This window comes from Ruditapes philippinarum, unplaced genomic scaffold, assembly GCF_026571515.1.
Source record: "Ruditapes philippinarum isolate M1 unplaced genomic scaffold, ASM2657151v2 ctg186_1_1_1_1, whole genome shotgun sequence".
Classification (NCBI taxonomy): domain Eukaryota; kingdom Metazoa; phylum Mollusca; class Bivalvia; order Venerida; family Veneridae; genus Ruditapes; species Ruditapes philippinarum.
In genome coordinates, this window is record NW_026860931.1 from 193,613 (window position 1) to 213,222 (window position 19,610).

At 31.7% G+C, this 19,610-nt stretch overlaps 1 protein-coding gene across 14 annotated transcripts in view; it reads left to right on the forward strand.

Moving 5' to 3' along the window:
* LOC132713953 (sickle tail protein-like) overlaps positions 1-19,610 on the forward strand; it is a 155,366-nt gene that overhangs the window by 105,526 nt on the left and 30,230 nt on the right. For 10 of the 14 annotated variants that reach the window (XM_060696669.1, XM_060696668.1, XM_060696671.1 and 7 more), the window contains one exon: positions 8,375-8,482. The exons of 1 other annotated variant lie outside the window; for it this stretch is intronic. In XM_060696669.1, the coding sequence (XP_060552652.1) occupies positions 8,375-8,482 (108 nt within the window). Of the gene's footprint in view, positions 1-3,219; positions 3,952-8,374; positions 8,483-15,081; positions 15,913-19,299; positions 19,478-19,610 lie in introns of those variants that run through there. 3 more of the 14 variants (XM_060696666.1, XM_060696677.1, XM_060696678.1) reach the window with 3 other exon arrangements.

The following is a 19,610-nucleotide window of genomic DNA, read 5'->3' on the forward strand; positions in this document are numbered from 1 at the left end:
TGAAGTTATATCATGGGCAATGGTGTATTTAGCATCATTTTAAGATAATTATATAGTGAAGTGTTTGTTAAAAGGCAAGTGATCATAATGATTTGGATTCTCATTTTATTGACAGTTTTTCAAATCTGACTTAAAATAAATAATTAACTTCAGCTATTACCTTTTTCATAATAAACTGTTAGAATACCATGGGAAATAACTGTTTCATAACAGAATTATAGCCCATTTTTATGTAAAAAAGTTATACTTGAAACGTTTCTAGTTGTCAAATGTCTCAAATATCAAGATGGTCAGTCAGAGGGTGCTTGGATCCATAATGCCTTGCTATCAAGGAGGGGTCATTAACCTTTAACCTGCTGTGGTGGCTATGGAATTTACCTATGTGACCAAGTGCCATTGTCTGCACTGTTTGAAATTGACCAGTATATATATTTTGAAAGTTTTCCTGAAAATGATTAATAGTTTTGTCCAGATTGAAGGGTGGACAAGTCCATGGCCTCCTTAAGCATCAATTTGCAATGATATTTCCATATCTAAACTTGAAAAAAGCTTATTTATAGTGGACATATATCTCAGAAATTCTCAATAATTTCATTTCATTAATATATTTAGGACCAAAGAAAGATTTTTTTCTTCTCTTTTTAACTGATACTCAGGTGTTCACACTGTACTTGATTAACCAGTTACTTGTTGCCATCCCAGGGTAATGATTTTCATTGTTAACTTAAAGTCAGAGATATTCCCTCCTGATTTTAATGGTTTTTTTTCCATTTAGCTTATAGCTTGTATAAGGAAACAATTATGTGATGTTCTGTATGATATTCCAACCTTGACCTTCATGATATTATTTGGTTTTTGTGTAATCTGAGATTCCTTAGAAATGCTGTTATATTTTGGTTTTCCTATTATGAAAACTTTACAAATTGATAAATGTCATTCCTTCATAGAATTCACCTATTTGCGAATAATTGAAATGAGATATTAAAGTATTGAGACTGAAATATCTGATAGATGATAGGAAAATACATTTAAGTCTTCTTTTGTAAAATGTCAAATGGCCTGTAATGTTATGTCACAGAGTGGCTTAATTGTCTTCTAGTAGACCATTTTACCCCTTCTGTTATTAATTTTTATGCCCTCCAGCATATAATAATTGAGCCATCCATCTGTCCGGCTACATGGATTAAGTTCTATCTGTACCAATAGCTTTTTAAATTACATACATGTGTTCTTACTAATCAATACAAAGTACATTATTTTGTCAAGTTACATAACTATAGCTTCAATTTAAAGTTATTTCCCTTTTCAGCACTTTGAAGAGTTGGATACATATGTATCTATAAGTTCTATCTGTTCTAATGGCTTCATAATTTACACATTTATTTATCAATTATAGTAAATGATTGACATTTCTGTCTGTATCTTTACATCTGTTATCATAACCCCTTAACCTGCTAAATTTCTTAAATAGACCTGTCCAGCTTTGAATTTGGAACAGTCCATTTGAATTTTAGGGAATTTTAATATCAGAATACAGATGAACTACATTTAAACCTCTGTATAAGGACCAGAATTTTTTATGACCTTTGTTGACAGGTAGTTTCTTCAAACATTCTTTGGTCTTAAATCATGCAGTCTTTATATAGAGAATGGTCATTAAGTCAGGTTTTTCTATAGTTTGTATAGAACATTTTTTCATTTATATACAAAGTTCAAATTTCCTTGTTAAACTTATAAACTTAATATAAGATGTCTGCCTTTCTATTTATGGAAAAACCCTGGAGGTAAAGTTACAGACAGGTCTTAAGATATCATAAATGTCATCTCAAATTGGAAAGAAATTCTGATTTGTTTGTCTAAAGTTGAATTCTGTCATAAATTGGAAAACTTGCATTTGATTTTTTCACGGCTGATACTGTTTTATGAATATCACTGTAGTGAGAGAAGCAATATTAACTTCACTTTCATCATGTATTTGCATACAAACCCTACTTCAGACACAAATGAAAGAAGAAACAATTTGATTGGAATTGATCAAAACTGTAAGAAAACGCTTTAATCTTCTGATGTGTAGAATAAAAAAGCCTTAATTTACATAGATCAACTATGATAATTAAAGAATAGAAATGAAACTTTATGAAAAAGTGAATGACTTACCCAGTATATGTAAATTTGCTGTAAATCATTGTAATTATAATCAATACTTATGCTAAATCAGTGTTTGACTGTGATTTTCCCAGGTGACAGTCATATTGTGACAGTCATATTTTAAAGCTCACCTCAGCACATAATCTTCAAAATGAGCAGTTAGTATGAGATATGTTTTGTTACTATGAACAACAATAACTCTAGCAGAACAGATCACTGAGGTTGTTTGACATGATGGTACTGATAATATTTTTTGAGATTTATTATGATTGTCTAAACTATTAACTTATGTGCAAATTTACAGATAATTTTGTCTCTCAGGTTTTTCGTGAAAATTGACACAAAGTAAAAGCGTTTACATGTTTTGAACTCAAATCAGGCTGAGAATCACACAAAAATATGATTTCCATCTTTTAATTTTGTGTATATCTCTATAATCTTTAGCATATCTTTTCCCCAGTTGATCTTTGTAAAAAATTAAAATTTTATGCTTTTAGGCTCTTTGAACTCAATGGGGCTCCTTTATAAATTAAATAAAAAAAAGTTAAAAAAGATTTATGAAAATGTTTACTTTCTTAGGGGTCTAGCAGTGACAATGATTGGTTAGTTTGACTAGTACAGAGCCGGATACATGCTGGCCAAGCTCTATAATAATGTTGAGTCTTCAGTGTTGTTGTTCACCCTTTCTCATAGTTTGTACTCCAGAATTACATATCTTGATTAGATTATAATATTGCTGTGATACATACATTCTTTATAATCGGCAGATTTCATATACTAAGGTAACTAAAATTAAGTGGGTTTTTTTATACAGGAATATATGAATATTTACTTAGGAAAATTTAATTTAGATATTATTTTTGAAATCATTGATAGTCTCTACAGTTTGTTTTAAAATACTTGACTGACAAATGTATAAAAAAGATATTTTCTACGAGTTACATAATTTTAAATATGGTCTAAAATTAACTATTACAAAATAGTTTCTTATTAAATACATTTAATTTTATAGAATTAGAAGTGTTTGTGAAGAGCTAGGCAATTTATTGGAAATTGATTATTCAGGTCTGCAAAGAGAGAGTTGTTTATATTGTATCAGCTGAATGATGTAACATTGTCTGTAACAATCATTGTATGGATGAGTATAGTGTACCTGTCTGTGTGAAAATAAATTACAAAATGGATTATCAACTGTTTGAACATTAAAAACATGTGAGAGTGGCTCCCCTTATGCATCGAGGATGCATTTTTTGTAAGATGCGGGATGCCATCTTAGGTTGTATGGGAGGGCAACCACAAAAATCCGATGAGTTACATAGGAAAGGTAACTCTGAAGAAACATATGTGTTTGACAAGGTAGGATTGAGAAGGAAACAAAGGTCAGAATCATGTAGAAGGTCTCCAAGGAGGTCAGGGTCAAGGTCAGTACATGTCAAGGAAGGAGTTCTTAGATTAAAACAGGGACCACATTACTATAAAGGGCAAGGCCAGAGCCAAAGAAACGGAACTTTCCAGCAACAGCAAAGATCTGGGCTTTCATATTTACCTGCGCATACACAAACTAAAAATAGATCACATTCTAAAGTTCTTTATAATAACAAACGTAATTATGAAATTGGACATTGTAATGCTCGTTATTGTAAATACTATGAAAAACAATATGAAAGAGACTTGCTTAAAAGAAATGTTGAACGATTACCACTTCTGGAATATACATATAAACAAGGGAGACCACTCAGAGGAATATTAAAAAAGCCACAATTTGTTCGCAAACCTAGAATGGATGAGTTGATTTTTGTTGAGGTAGGTATTTGATTACATACTGCATGCTGCTAGTTGTCTGTTTGTGTGGCCATGTCTGATTCACCTTTTGGATGTTAAAAGATGTTCAACTATCCAAATATCTGTGAGCATTATTTCATTATTTAGATGATAATATGGTTTTTAGCTCGACTATACGAAGTATATGGAGAGCTGTCCTACTCGCCCCGGCGTCGGCGTCGGCGTCGGCGTCCGCGTCCGCGTCCAGATTTTAGATTAAAGTTTTGGTGCAGTAAAATATTTTTCACTATAACTTTGTCATTTCTTAAGGTATCAACTTCAAACTTCAAATACATGTTCCTTATCATCAACCACATCATATGTGACAAGGTTCATAACTCTAGCACCAATATTTTCAGATTTATCTCCCCTTGAACTTTGAATTTTCCTTAAAAAATACTATTTTTTACTGTTACTTCTTTATTTCTTAAGGGATCAACCTCATACTTAAAATATATGTACCTTATCATCATCCCCATCTTATGTGACAAGGTTCATAACTCTAGCACCAATATTTTCAGATTTATCTCCCCTTGAACTTAGAATTTTCCTCAAAAAGTACTATTTTTTTACTGTTACTTATTTATTTCTAAAGGGATCAACTTCATACTTCAAATATATTTACGTTATCATCATCCACATCTTATGTGACAAGGCTCATAACTCTAGCACCAATATTGCAAGAATTATCTCCCCATAAACTTAGATTATTTTACTAGAAAAATGTTATTTTTTATTATAACTTTTTTATTTTTAAAGATATATACCTCAAACTTCAAATACTTATTCCTTATCATCAATTACATTTTATGTGACAATGTTCATAACTCTTGAAGCAATATTTACACATTTATCTCTCTTTGAACTTAGGATTTTCTTTAAGAAATATAATAACTTCTTTACTTTTTAAGGTATCTACTTCAAACTTCAAATATATATTTCTTATCATTACACAAATGTTGTTTGACAAGGTCCATAACTCTAGCATGACTATTTCTAGAATTATTCCCCTTGATTTTGGAATTTATGTTAACAAATATTATTTTTTTTACTATAACTTAATACATAATTATACATTTTTGATTTTTCTTTCATAGTTTTGTCCTCCTTACTGCGTCCAGTATTTTATTAGTCGAGCTTCGCTGTCTCCTGTGACAGCTCTTGTTTTAGTCTACAATATCTTGTGTTTCAGTGAAGGCTGGAGACCTAAATCTTACATGCTCATTGGTATGATTTTTGTTAGTTTTGTTTAAAAACTGCTTCAAATTATCTCCCTTTTTAATTATTAAAAAAAAAATATTGGCACTGACTTTACTCTATGAAGGTTATACAAAGGTTATATGAAGTTTCCATATATCTTATAGCATGGGAAATATGTGTTTTATAACTATAACGGTTCCCGCAAGTGTGCAAAGTTTTCATCCTGATGTATAAAGGGAGGTAATGGATTTGCATAAAATATCAAAGATAAAAATTAATGTTGATACAGTTGATAAGATATGACAATCTGATGTTGTAAGAGCAGTTGTGGATAATGATTGTAACTTAAAGGTCTTTGGAAGCATTTTGATATTCTAAAAACATTGAAGATTCATATGCAATAAATATTGGAAAAAAGAACTTTTTTCGCTACGAGTTTATGTTTTTATATGTCATAGGGAGCAGGCTTTTCTTGCATTTGTTTCAAAATATAAAATGTTTGATCTGAGTAGTAATAGAAGAAATATTTGATGTATATTGATTAAGTATTCAACAAATAACTTCTATACTAGGGATAATTATACCTTAGTAAGCTGTTCAAATTGTATGTGTACTGATTTAAATTTGGAACATTTTAAAGATTTTGGAATTTCAATTTCAAAATACAGAAATTGAGATACTGGCCTGCAGTAAATAGCCTGGTCAACTGCACGGAAGTGAAGACAGGTCAGGCCTTTTACTGCTGACAGAGGTTGATTACTTTGGGTTTGAGCAAGTTAAGGCATATAAATAATGTGTTATGTGCATCATTACTAGCTTTTTAATTTGTTATTGTAACTATGGCAAATACTGCCTGTTTCTAATGGTAGGTTGATTTTAAGAACTTCTGGAAAGTTAGTGTATAGGCGATACCAGTATAGAAATATTGCACCTTTGAAGGAAATGTCACCGATTTTCTCCTGAAAATTCATTAGAGTAACAGAATAGTGTCAAACATCAAATGTAAGCCAACAATTGTTTCTTAATATTGTCTGTGAGAGAGCAAATTGTCATGTTCCTCAGACAGGAAATGATTAAAACTTTTCTAGATTGATAATAACAAATAAAACTCCTTCCTGAAGAGCTTGATTAGTAATATCAAACAAGACTCTATCATGAAGAGTTAGATTGGTCTGTCAGTAGCTGAGTTGTCATAATAGACATTAGTAAATCTACTAGACAATAATTTCTTGAATTATCATACTTTTGTATCAATTTGTTTTACCTTTGCTGGAAAATTTCATCTGAAATGGAGGATGAATATGAATGAAAAAAAAATAAATTAAAAGAATTAAGAGATGCTTAGCAACAACATGCATGTAATTTTACAGAAAACTCTATAAATGTGTGTAAATCAGGCTGCTTTATAATATATTGTCTTCACTCTTTTGTGGTTTGAATCCTACTAGGAAGAGAAAATATATATAGCTTGTGAGAGAGTCCATGGTTCTACATAGGTGCTAATACTTGTGTCTGAATTAATTCAGTGCATGCCAAAGTGGGAATTTTTATTATTGAAGTTTGCATTATGACCTTAACAGTGTTGTATGCTAGTTCATGTAGACATGTTATTAATGTTAGCACTTAAGACACATCAGATTTTGCAGAAGATTTTAACTAGGAAAAAAATTACATTCACCTTAAATTGTTGTCTGTTTTTTGACAGCAGATATATTTGTTTTAATGGCTGTCTGCAAACATCATTACTTAGAAAGGAAATTAAATTGTGCACCTCATTATAATTTCTATCACAAATCTATTGATTTCTCATTTCACTTGGAATGAATTTGGTTTAGTATTTCAAGAAATGCCAATATTCTTGGACTGTTACAATACAGATAGATATGAGATTTATGCAAGTTTTCTCCCTTTGTCTGGAAAGCAAGGTTAACACAAGCATAAAAAGGCTTGACGGATTGGTGTAACACTACATACCTTTACAAGGGCCAAATAAAATGCTACCTTAATGCATGTCTGTTTAAATTGTGCAGTTGTGAAGAAAGAAATTTAAGGGGAAGCATTTTGACACAGAATACCATTACATCTATACTAGTACTTGCTTTATACTGTGACAGGACAGGGTTATATTAATGTTATCAGTAATTGTGTCAGGAATCTGACACCATGAGTCTTATTTAAATAAAAAAAAAACTGTGCTCACACCTGTACAGGTAATATTACAGGCAGATGAATGTTTTGTTTATAATTTTATTGAGGGCAAACAAAATATTCACTACCCATATCTTGATAACACTATTCAGTTCACTAAATTGTTTGTACTATTGTATAATTTATATAATAGTAGATGGTGTTTGTACCTGTATTAAATGTTTGTTATATATAATTCTTGCTATAGAACAGTTCATGATATAACAGATATCTGTATGAAATAAATTAATTGTCTATACTTGTTAGTTACTGCTTGTATATCATTAATTATATATTATTGTTAATGTATATTATTGTTTTATTAAACTGTTCATGTATATGATTGTTAATGTATATGATTGTTAATGTATATCATTGTTAATGTATATTATTGTTAATGTATATTATTGTTGTATATTATTGTTAATGTATGTTATTGTTAATGTATATTATTGTTGTATATTATTGTTAATGTATATTATTGTTAATGTATATTATTATCAATGTATATTATTGTTAATGTATATCATTGTTAATGTATATTATTGTTAATGTATATTATTGTTGTATATTATTGTTAATGTATGTTATTGTTAATGTATATTATTGTTGTATATTATTGTTTTATGTATATTATTGTTAATGTATATTATTGTTAATGTATATTATTGTTAATGTATATTATTAATGTATATTATTGTTAATGTATATTATTGTTAATGTATATTATTGTTAATGTATATTATTGTTTATGTATATTATTATTAATGTATATTATTGTTAATGTATATTATTGTTAATGTATATTATTGTTAATGTATATTATTGTTAATGTATATTATTGTTAATGTATATTATTGTTAATGTATATTATTGTTAATGTGTATTATTGTTCATGTATATTATTGTTAATGTATATTATTGTTAATGTGTATTATTGTTAATGTATATTATTGTTAATGTGTATTATTGTTAATGTATATTATTGTTCATGTATATTATTGTTGTATATTTACAGGAGACAGATAGGAGTAAGGAAGCATTTATGGACATGTTGGCATCGAGATATCCACAGTATGCCGAGAAAATCAGTTCAACAGCCAGTGAGGATGGATTTCCTGTCAGAGTAAGTCATATGTACCTATACCACTCAAAGTTGCCAACATGTCCTTTAAATTACATAAACAATTATCTTTTTGACCTTAGGTGGCAGTCTGATTTGTCTGTCTGTCTGTCTGTCTGAACGAGAATTACAGAAAATTACCATAACAATAACATCCCTGGCTTGCACTTACCTTACCGCCCAATTATACTGTGCCCCATTATAATGCTCAAGTGTCTTTTGCCCTGGGTGTATAAATTTACCCTTGTCCATCTCTGCTGCTGTCATGCTATGAGTCTGTTAACTGACAAAACAGTGAACTTGGAGATATCCATGTTCTATGGATACATTGATTAATATATAGTTCTTATTCAATTTTTAGCTCGACTTTTCTATGAAAAGGGGAGCTATCCTACTCGCCCCGGCGTCGGCGTCGGCGTCGGCGTTGGCGTCGGCGTTGGCGTCACACCTTGGTTAAGTTTTTCGTACCACCCCACTTTATTTCAGAAGTATTACAAGTATGGCTTTGAAACTTACCATACTTGTTCACCATCATAACCTCCATCTACAGACAAGAGTACATAACTCTGTCAAGGTTTTTGACAGAATTATGGCCCTTTTTTGACTTAGAAAGTGTATTGAGCTTGGTTAAGTTTTTTGTACCACCTCACTTTATTTCAAAACCATTGGAGGTATTGCTTTGAAACTGACCATACTTGTTTACCATCACGACCTTCATCAACAGACAAGAGGACATAACTCTGTCAAGGTTTTTGACAGAATTATGCCCCTTTTTGACTTAGAAAATACATTGAATATGGGTAAAATCCACTTATTGCCTTAACCCTTTGAGATATTGCTTTGAAACTTTTAATGCTATTTCACATCATTACCCCCATCTGTACGCAAGAGAAGGTAACTCTGTCAAGGATTTGTTTTAAAAATTAAGGCCTTTTATCGACTTAGAATCTTGGTTAAGTTTTTAGTACCAGTCCACTTTTTGACTGAACTGTTTGAGATATTAATTTGAAAGTTGGAATATTTGTTTACAATCATGATTCCCAAACATGTCCAGGAGAAGGTAATTCTGTCAAAGATTTTATTTGAATTATGGCCCTTAACTGTCAATGTTTTGTATTATAGGCAAGCACTAAAAAACTTAAAAAATCTAAAAAAATTCATTCCTATCCACTGAACCTGCAGTGTTCAAGGGTATCACACAATTCAGTAAAATAATTCTTCACTAAATATCTTAATGCTCATGGCCATTGTTCACTTTAAAAATACAGAGATTCTTGTATTGCCTTTTACTGCAAAAACTTTTTTTATTGGCAAGCAATAAAAAAGTCGAGCGCGCTGTCTTACGGACAGCTCTTGTTGTTTCTTTAATAACCAGCAATTTACAAAATAATATTTGTTTCTACTATTAAGGTGATTAAGGAATAATTCTATGAAATCCTCCCTATCCACAATCAAATCTCTTGGTGAAGGCTTTATTTACAAACTCTGTTTATATCAGGGTTTGAGACCTTGGACATAATTGGGAGCTGGTGACTTATGTAAGTTAGTCCATAATCAAAGAAAATTGTCATATATTTTTTCTTTGTAACAGAACCATTGTATTATTTACTGTTAACATTGATGCTACAATCTATAGTAGACTTTCCCTGCATTGAATTGAACTGTGCTTTGTATAGTTGAGAGGTTTTGAAGCCATTCATCATTTTAAGGGGAAATTTCTAATATTGTGTACTAACTATGTAGACCATGATCAGACGGCACATATTTTGACAGCACAGATGTACTGGCTGATCTTCGTCTACACTGGTCACATGGGTAAATTTGGTTGCAACCAGCAAGCTAAGGATTTAAATATGGCTGTCAAATGTTTAATTTTAGCTGCAAAAGCATATGTTTACATGTTAAAGCATTCTATCAAACTGGTATTAAAGAGACACATGACTAGAGTGTTTCAGTTTTTATTAAACCAAGGCATATAATTATAAGAAACAAAGAACAGAAAATAACAGTCAAAAATCAAGTAATATCACAATGAAGGAATACAATTATGACTAGCTAAATAAACAAAAATAGGAGATCATATTGTTCATTTCAACTACTGAATACTCAATTCTACATGTATTTTACATTGTAACAAATGGGAGAGGGAATGGAGAATGAGAAGTATAAATTACCTAAATTTTAACAATGTTTTAACAAATAAAAGATAGTAGTTTAAGTAGGAAAAAAAATGAAATGTTACCTTTTACAAGCATGAAACAAATAGAGTGATCATTCCTGATTTTGTAATGTAGACTTAGTAGAGTCATTGAACTTCCATTATTGAAATTCCAGGACATGCTGTTAGCTTATTGAACATACCATATTCTCCGTGACACCCTCATTATGTCAAACTGTCAATCAAGATTTTTATTTATAATAAATCTAATTGATTACACACATATATACATGTTGGTATAAATTAGCATTATTAATTACAACCTGATTGATTTATATCCTTATTGATTATGTAATTTTTAATTCAAGGTTCATCATTTATTGTCACTTGCTGATTAACAGTATGTGCCTGCTAAACCTGCTAAAGCTGTTATAGAAATATTTATGATACTAATCTCATTTTCTATGAAAATTTGGTTGGAGAATTCCTCCATAAGTTTTCCATAATGTTCAATGATTTCTTGCCGCCATGTTTTAATGGACGTGTCCAGTATATATATTTATATGCTGGTAAGACAGAAGTGCATTATCAGATCTCTCCTCCTTATCTTACCAAAGATTTTCCTTTATATTATCACACTTGAAACTGCAGAATCAAATGTCATTGTAATAATTAATTGCATATTTTTGTCAGCTGTCATTTATCATCAGTTTGTTGTCAGTTGGTTGCCAGGATAATGTCAGAAAACTTTTGCAATAGTGAACATTGTGATAAACATATATATATCAAAGTTACACTGAGAAATTTAGGTGGTTTGATATCTTTGAAGAGAAATAAGTACAGAAACCAACAACACTTTGACACCATGGCGGTTTCTTAAAGAATCCAAGAAAATTCAGAATGCCAGGGTAATTGACAGATGACAGCAGCCACTACTGCAGCATTAGAGTGGCATCGCGGCATTGCTTTGGGAACTTATAGAATGCTGAGTGTCATAAGAGACCGCACTTTGAGCATGCTTAAAATAAACACTGTCACAGTGATAAAACCACAGGGGGATCATCTAAAGACATTGTAAAAGACAAAACCACAGGGAGATCATATTAGGACATTCTCACAGTGATCACACCACAGGGGGTCATCTAATGACGTTGTAAAAGATAGAACATCGCAGGGGGAGGTCATCTAAGGACATTGTAAAAGATAAAGATGAAACCAAAGGGGGATCATCTAATGACATTGTGAAAGATTAAACCACAGGGGGGTCATCTAATGACATTGTAAAAGATTAAACCACAGGGGGGTCATCTAATGACATTGTGAAAGATTAAACCACAGGGGGGTCATCTAATGACATTGTAAAAGATAAAATCACAGGGGGATCATCTAAGGACATTGTAAAAGATAAAACAAGGAGAGGGGGGGGGGGGGGTGTCATCTCAGGATATTGTGTTAGATAAAACCACCGGCGGATCATCTAATGACATTGTAAAAGATAAAATCACAGGGGGATCATCTAATGACATTGTAAAAGATAAAACCACAGGGGGATCATCTAATGACATTGTAAAAGATAAAATCACAGGGGCATCATCTAATGACATTGTAAAAGATAAAATAAAAGATAAAAGAACGGGGGGGAATCATCTAAGGACATTGTACAAAATACAAAATAAAACCACAGGGGTAAAAGATAAAACCACAGGGGGATCATCTAATGACATTGTAAAAGATAAAACTACAGGGGAATCATCTAATGACATTGTAAAAGATAAAACCACAGGGGAATCATCTAATGACATTGTGAAAGCACCGAGAACCTAGAGTATGTGACTGTGTCAGCTAAAACTCCATAGAAAAGCAATATACATACAGAAACAACACTTTGTCACAGCAACACTGTACATTTTCTCTAAGATCTCACAATGCTCTGAAAATGAAAAACAACATTGTGCAAACCTAGTGAAAATGTCATATAATGTTCCTGGGGCTTAAACACCTGCCAATGCCTGGCAAAAACATTCATGCTAAACCATACTAAATGATTGATTTATTCTGAATAGTCTTTGTAATGTTTACTTTTGTTGATATGAAATTGAAGCTTTAATATATATGAAACATGGTGTGAATTTATTGACCATTTTTGCACTCGCTTGTATTGCATAATTAATGTCAATCAATTACTGACTATATAGAAATTTCACAATAAGTCTAGTGCTTCTTTTAATATTAGAGACAAGATTCTTTGTAAACATCAATTAATTGAATTTCAACAAACACTGTAAAAATGTTCTATATATGCATGGTGAACATTCAACAAACAATAAAATAATTGATCTAGCAGGGAGAGCAATATATCAGTAATTATAACACATTCTAAACTGACTAAGAAAATGCAGGAATTTTTTTTAACGAAAAGTAAAGTGCATGTCAGTTTAATGACTTTCGTTTCTTTCAAAAGGTTATGTTATATTTCAATTATTGAATGATGTATTTAAATGATCCTAGTATTAAGGCACAGAATATCTTAGGCCATGCAGTCTACTTACAACAAACACACAATTTATCAATATATATATCACATGTAATTAATTTTATTATAAGAGAAGACATGTATTAATTAATTGATTTTCAGCTGACATTGATAATCTAAAATGGGAGCTTTAACTACTTCAAGTTTAGCTAGGAGAATGTTAGGTCAATGCACATTAGCAAGTTTGAGTCCTTCGATTGATTCAAATTCAGTGCTTAATGTTATGCAACTGGTCGTCCATCTGTCTGTAGGCAGTGTTCATGTCCAGCCTGTATCTTTTTGCAGCCTATATATTGCCTGGTAGCGTATATATTACCTGGTAGCCTATATATTGCCCGGTAGCCTATATATTGCAATGTAGCCTATATATTGCCCAGTAGCCTATATATTGCCCAGTAGCCTATATATTCCCTGGTAGCAAATATATTACCTGGTAGCCTATATATTGCCTGGTAGCCTATATATTGCAATGTAGCCTGTATATTGCCCAGTAGCTTATATATTGCCTGGTAGCCTATATATTCCCTGGTAGCCTATATATTGCCTGTTAGCCTGTATATTGCCTGGCAGCCTATATATTGCCTGACAGTCTATTTATTGCTTGGTAGCCTATTTAAAATATATTGTCTGGCAGCCTACATATTGCCCAGTAGTCTATATATTGCCCAGTAGTCTATATATTGCCCGGTAGCCTCTATATATTTCCCGGTAGCCTATATATTGCCTGGTAGCCTATATATTGCTTGACAGTCTGTATATAATGCCTGGTAGCCTCTATTTATTGCCTGGTAGTCTATTTATGGCCTGGTAGCCTATTTATTGCCCGGTAGCCTATATATTGCCTGACAGTCAATATATTGCCTGGTAGCCTCTATATATTGCCTGGTAGCCTATTTATGGCCCGGTAGCCTAAATATTGCCTGGCAGCCTATATTTTGTTCAGTAGCTATATATTGCTCAGCAGCCTTTATATTGCCTTGTAGCCTATATACTGCCTGGCAGCTTATATATTGCATGGCAGCCTATATTTGCCTGGTAGCCTATTTATTGCCTGGTAGCCTATATATTGCCTGACAGTCTATATATTGTCTGGTAGTCTCTATATATTGCCTGGTAGCCTATTTATGGCCCAGTAGCCTATATATTGCCTGGCAGCCTATATTTTGCCCTGTAGCCTATTTATTGCACAGTAGCCTATTTATTGCCCAGTAGTTTACATATTGCCCAGTAGCCTATAAATTGCCCAGTAGCCTATATATTGCCCAGTAGCCTATATATTGCCCAGTAGTCTATATATTGCCCAGTAGCCTATAAATTGCCCGGCAGCCTATATATTGCCCAGTAGCCTTTATATTGCCCAGTAGCCTATATATTGCCCAGTAGCCTATATATTGCCCAGTAGCCCATATATTGCCCAGTAGTCTATATATTGCCCAGTAGCCTATAAATTGCCCGGCAGCCTATACATGTATATTGCCCTGCAGCCTATATATTGCTAGGAGGAGTACCCCCAAGTTAAACTTTGAAGTTGAAACATGACCTATACATATCTTGCCAGTGTTTGTGTCAACCTCTCAACCCCAAACAAAAAAAGTATGGTTTTATTTTTAAAAAAAAGAAAGCAGTCTGCAACATGTATATACTTTACATAATGAATTTAAATTGCATACATGATAGATTAATTATATGAATTTAATAGTGCTTCTTGTTCATGTTTACATAATGTAGGCTGTTAAAGATAAAATATACTGTAAACATTGTGCATGTCAACAGCATGTTATGGTAAGAAAACATATCAAGGAAACGACCATCAAAGAAATATGTACATGATCACAGGTGTAAATGTGTTCTCCTAGATAAGATTTAAATTTATCATAGAGGGCGGGCTGTAACATTTCGTTATAAAAAGTGAAATGTGAAAGAATGCATGCATGTGCTGGGAGAGGAGAAATTTTTCTGTTGAGGTCTAATCTTTGAGAATTTAACATTTAAAAGTTTAGCTAAAAGCATGCATTGAAAAGCAATATCTGGAATTGAGATATAAGTAAATGACTCTGACAGCTTTGAGATAAATTGTGAATTATAAGTATTTCCATTTGCTGATGATCTATGCAAAACGTTTTCAATATCGTAACAGAATAATGATGACTCAACAATCAATTTTTGATTCCTTTAAAAAATGTGAATGAACTTTGAATGACAGAAGGATCAGTTTTCTGTTTTAAAAAAAGTGAATGAAAGTTAAGTTGATGAAATAACATGAATTATGTTTGTCTCGGGAAGTAGACACCTGATATAGTCATAATTATAGTGTTGTCAGGAAATTGAATTGTTCAAGCCGTCCATCATGTTACTGGAAGAAGAGAAAAACAAGACAGGGAAACAAACTTAAAACATATATATTGTAAGACATTTCTATTGTGATCACAACGGATTATTGTTAGACGCTTCTATTGTAATCATCATGGATTTAACACTAAAATGTTTCCTGGTTTGAATTGTTAAACAAGAGATGAAGTTGCTAAATATGTTCTTAAATACAAATCAGGGGATAAACACAAAATGCACGATTTAGCGTTTTTTTGGTAACACAAAGTAAACTGTTAATACAGTAGTACAACAAATTATTCAAAAAAAGAAAAAAAAAGGAAACATAATTTTTTATTGTTGGAAATGGAGAGAAGTGCGTCTGAACAAGTTATATGTGATGGAACAGTTGTCAGACGGATAAACACAAATAAGGTATACCAACACACCACTGTCATTCTATATACATGAACTTTTTTGTTATTGTCTTCTTTCAGAAAGGAAACACTAGTCTTGCTTGCTGATGTAAAATTTTAAAATTTTAAGCTTTATGCCACAGCTTTAGGTATAATATAATTGAATCTATATTTGAAATGTCCCCTCACCCCAAATATAATTTTGTGTATTAGTTTGTCCATATAGCAAAGGTGGAGAATTGTCAGATAGTTGTAGAGTGTTAGTCCTGATAAGATTTTGTTATTATTTGTTTTTGTTTTGCTGTGTATGTCACATAACTGAACATTAGAAAATAAAGATGTAGTGAGATAAAGGTCATACCAAATTTTATATTTTATTTTCATGGAGAGCAATTTGCAATGACTCCGCTGTCTTTTCAAAGGCCATAATATAAAAAACATAATCATGAAGGTGGATTCTTTTGGTTTCATCACAGAAATTTGGATGTGACTTCAACATTGAAACACATATCTGGCACTTTAAATGGATGTCATTTGATCAAGGTCAAGGATGAATATAAACATATTTCTGTGTGAATGCCGTAATATTGAAAATTTTAGGTCTACTGTGAGCAGGTAGGTTAGTGTCACATGACTTTTCCTGCCAAGATGTTTTTATTTACAGAAGTTATATATCTAGAGTAAGGAAAGAGAGAAAAAATTGTTCTTTCAAAAGACAAATCAGAGTTACTAATGTTAGTACATTTTTAGCTCAACTATTCGATAAGAATAAGTAGAGCTATTGTAATCACCAGAACGTCTGCGTCGGCAAAACTACTTCTGTTAAAGTTTTTGTAATACCTCAAATACCTAAAATACTTTCAAAGTCCATTGACATATGGCTTTGAAACTTTGCACGCTTGTTCACCATCATGACCCCAACCTGTAGACAGGAGGAGGTAACTGTATCAAGCATTTTAACAGAATTATGCCCCTTTTTCGACTTAACATTTACGTTAAAGTTTTTGTAATACCTCAAATATTTTCAAAGTCCATTGACATATGGCTTTGAAACTTTGCACAATCGTTCACCATCATGACCCCAACCTGTAGACAGGAGGTGGTAACTGTATCAAGCATTTTGACAGAATTATGCCCCTTTTTTACATAGAATTTACGTCAAAGTTTTTGTAATACTTCAAATATTTTCAAAGTCCATTGACATATGCCTTTGAAACTTTACACACTTGTTCACCATCATGACCCCAACCTGTAGAAGGGAGGAGGTAACTGTATAAAGCATTTTGACGGAATTTTGCCCCTTTTCTACTTTTATTTACGTTAAAGTTTTTGTAATACCTCGAATATTTTCAAAGTCCATTGACATAATAGGACTCTCTCCAAGGCCTATAAATGTAACATGGGTTTAAAGAAAAATTTTGTCCTTTTGTTATTAACTTTACATTATCAAGGCTCTTTTACTATCAAGCACTAAGAATAGTAAAAAAATGTCCTACCAACAGCTCTTGTTGTACTTGCTTTTTTTTGTAGTTGACTGATGCTGTAACTTCCTACACTGTGAGGTAGGGGTCACTATGAAAATGCTTGAAAAATTGTTGGCTGCTCTAAGGAATTATAATTTTTCACTTCTTGAACAATTATCTCTACAGACTGGAGACTATGCTCAATTTCTTGACATGGCCCACCCATCTGTTTTTGCAAAGTCATGTAGATTTTTTATGAGAAATTGAGTTTGATAAGACCTGCCATAGGAAAATTTATGAGTAATTGTTCTTGATATAAAATCTGATAAATTGCTGCCTGGTATTTTCCTTTCAAGTTTTTTTTTAATGCTGTGAAAGTGTTTCTTTTTTTATCTTTTTTTTTGTATTAAATAAATACAATGCAGTAATGTGGGAAAATTCTTCAAAGAAATATTTAGGATATGGAAAAGATTCTTGTAACAAAGAAAAGGAATGTGGGGCTGTTAATTAATAAAGATTGGGTCCAGTGTTTTATAGAGAAGAAATACAAATCAATAATTTCAACAATGTCTTTTGAGAGCGCATTTTGAGAACCCAGGAAAAAACCAATCTTAAAACTGACCCAATGAACATACCATAGTGTTAGTTTGAGTTTGTGGTAAGGACAGTGTAGAAGGGGAAAGAAGGGAAACTAGGATTTGATTGAGCCCGGGGGGTGTTGCAATTTTTAGATAATATTGTTTTAGAAGATACTCTTTTATAGCCCATTAAATTTAATTCCCCAAAAGGGGAACAAAAAGGGGCCTTTATTGAGCAAATCAAATTTCTGAAAGGGGAAAATTGGATATCTTTTTTATAGTGGAATAAATGACTTGTGTTATTTCAGTGATCAATAAAATTGCGACATGTGAAACATGTGCTTTAATGAAATTCCTTAACATTATATCAGGTCAAGGCAGCTAAAATATTGTGATTCCATTGCTGAAGTGGTTTAAAAAAGAACAACGGAAACATGGTTGTAATTTCTAATTGAAGGCAAGCTATTGTTTCAATAAATCAGGAGAATTTTTGTTGATGTATAATATTCTGAATGTTATTGTCTGTTTTAAGTGACTAAGTTAATAAATATAACATGAACAGCGATGGTTTGTAATAAGGCAGGGTTTCCATGGAAATTTGTTTTAATATTATGCACATCACACCAGGAAGGGCATTTAGATTCATTTGTTACCAGTTTTAAGTTAGTTTAATTATTATATAATAACTCTTATTATTTCCTCATATGAAGTCATGAAGTCCAGAAAAATTGTACATGTAAAAAAAACAAAATTCAAGTTGAACTTTGTGATTTCATGCTTTTTAAGGAAGTGTTATATGACAGTGTGGTTACCATAGCAATCTATAATATAGATATTTAATGACACAAATTGTGGTTAAAAGCAGAATTAAGTACTTGTAAGTTATGAATTATAAGAAACAAGAAATACATGCTTGAAGCTGAACTGCAACAGTTTTTTTTATGTAAGAGAAATGATTTGAATGATATCATTGTATAAAATATTGTTGATGAAAAAAGAATTGAAAAACAAAGTGACCTTTCATTCTGGGCAGTAAAGTTTAAAGTGAACATTATCTTAGATGTTTGGCAGGTTAAGATGAACCTTGAGATATTTGTGAATAGAATTCATTGAGAAATTTTTGCTATTGATTGTTGTTTCTCTTATTCAGGCTTTTCAATGCAATTTATCAAATAATTTATCTTGTAGCATATCTCCCTTGTTACTGCTTGTATAGTATGCAAAAGGCTTTTGTGACCAGTTTAGGGGTAAAAGTTGAAATTGCGATGACGAATTTATTTTATTTGTGTAGTGTATGAGAAGATAATATGCTTGTATAAGTATTGATTTAAGAAATAGGGGAAAAAAGAAGGTAAAAGGCAATGTACGGTGAATATTGATTGTATAGTTAAATATGGCCTGGAATGGAAATGCATCAAAGTCTCGACAGTTTGGAAATATTGAGACGGTTCTTCCTTCGTTGATAATTTAGTAAAATAGAAATCTAGGATATAATTTGCTCTGATATATTTGTATGTAGAGGATATATTGAATAATCTGAAAAGTAAGTTTTCATATATAATTATGACATTTGTCAACTTTAATTTTATGTCTTAGTTAAACTGTTATTGGTGAAATTTTATAATGGACATGTCTTTTTTGAATTTGGGAATATTAAGATTGAGTAGTAAATATGC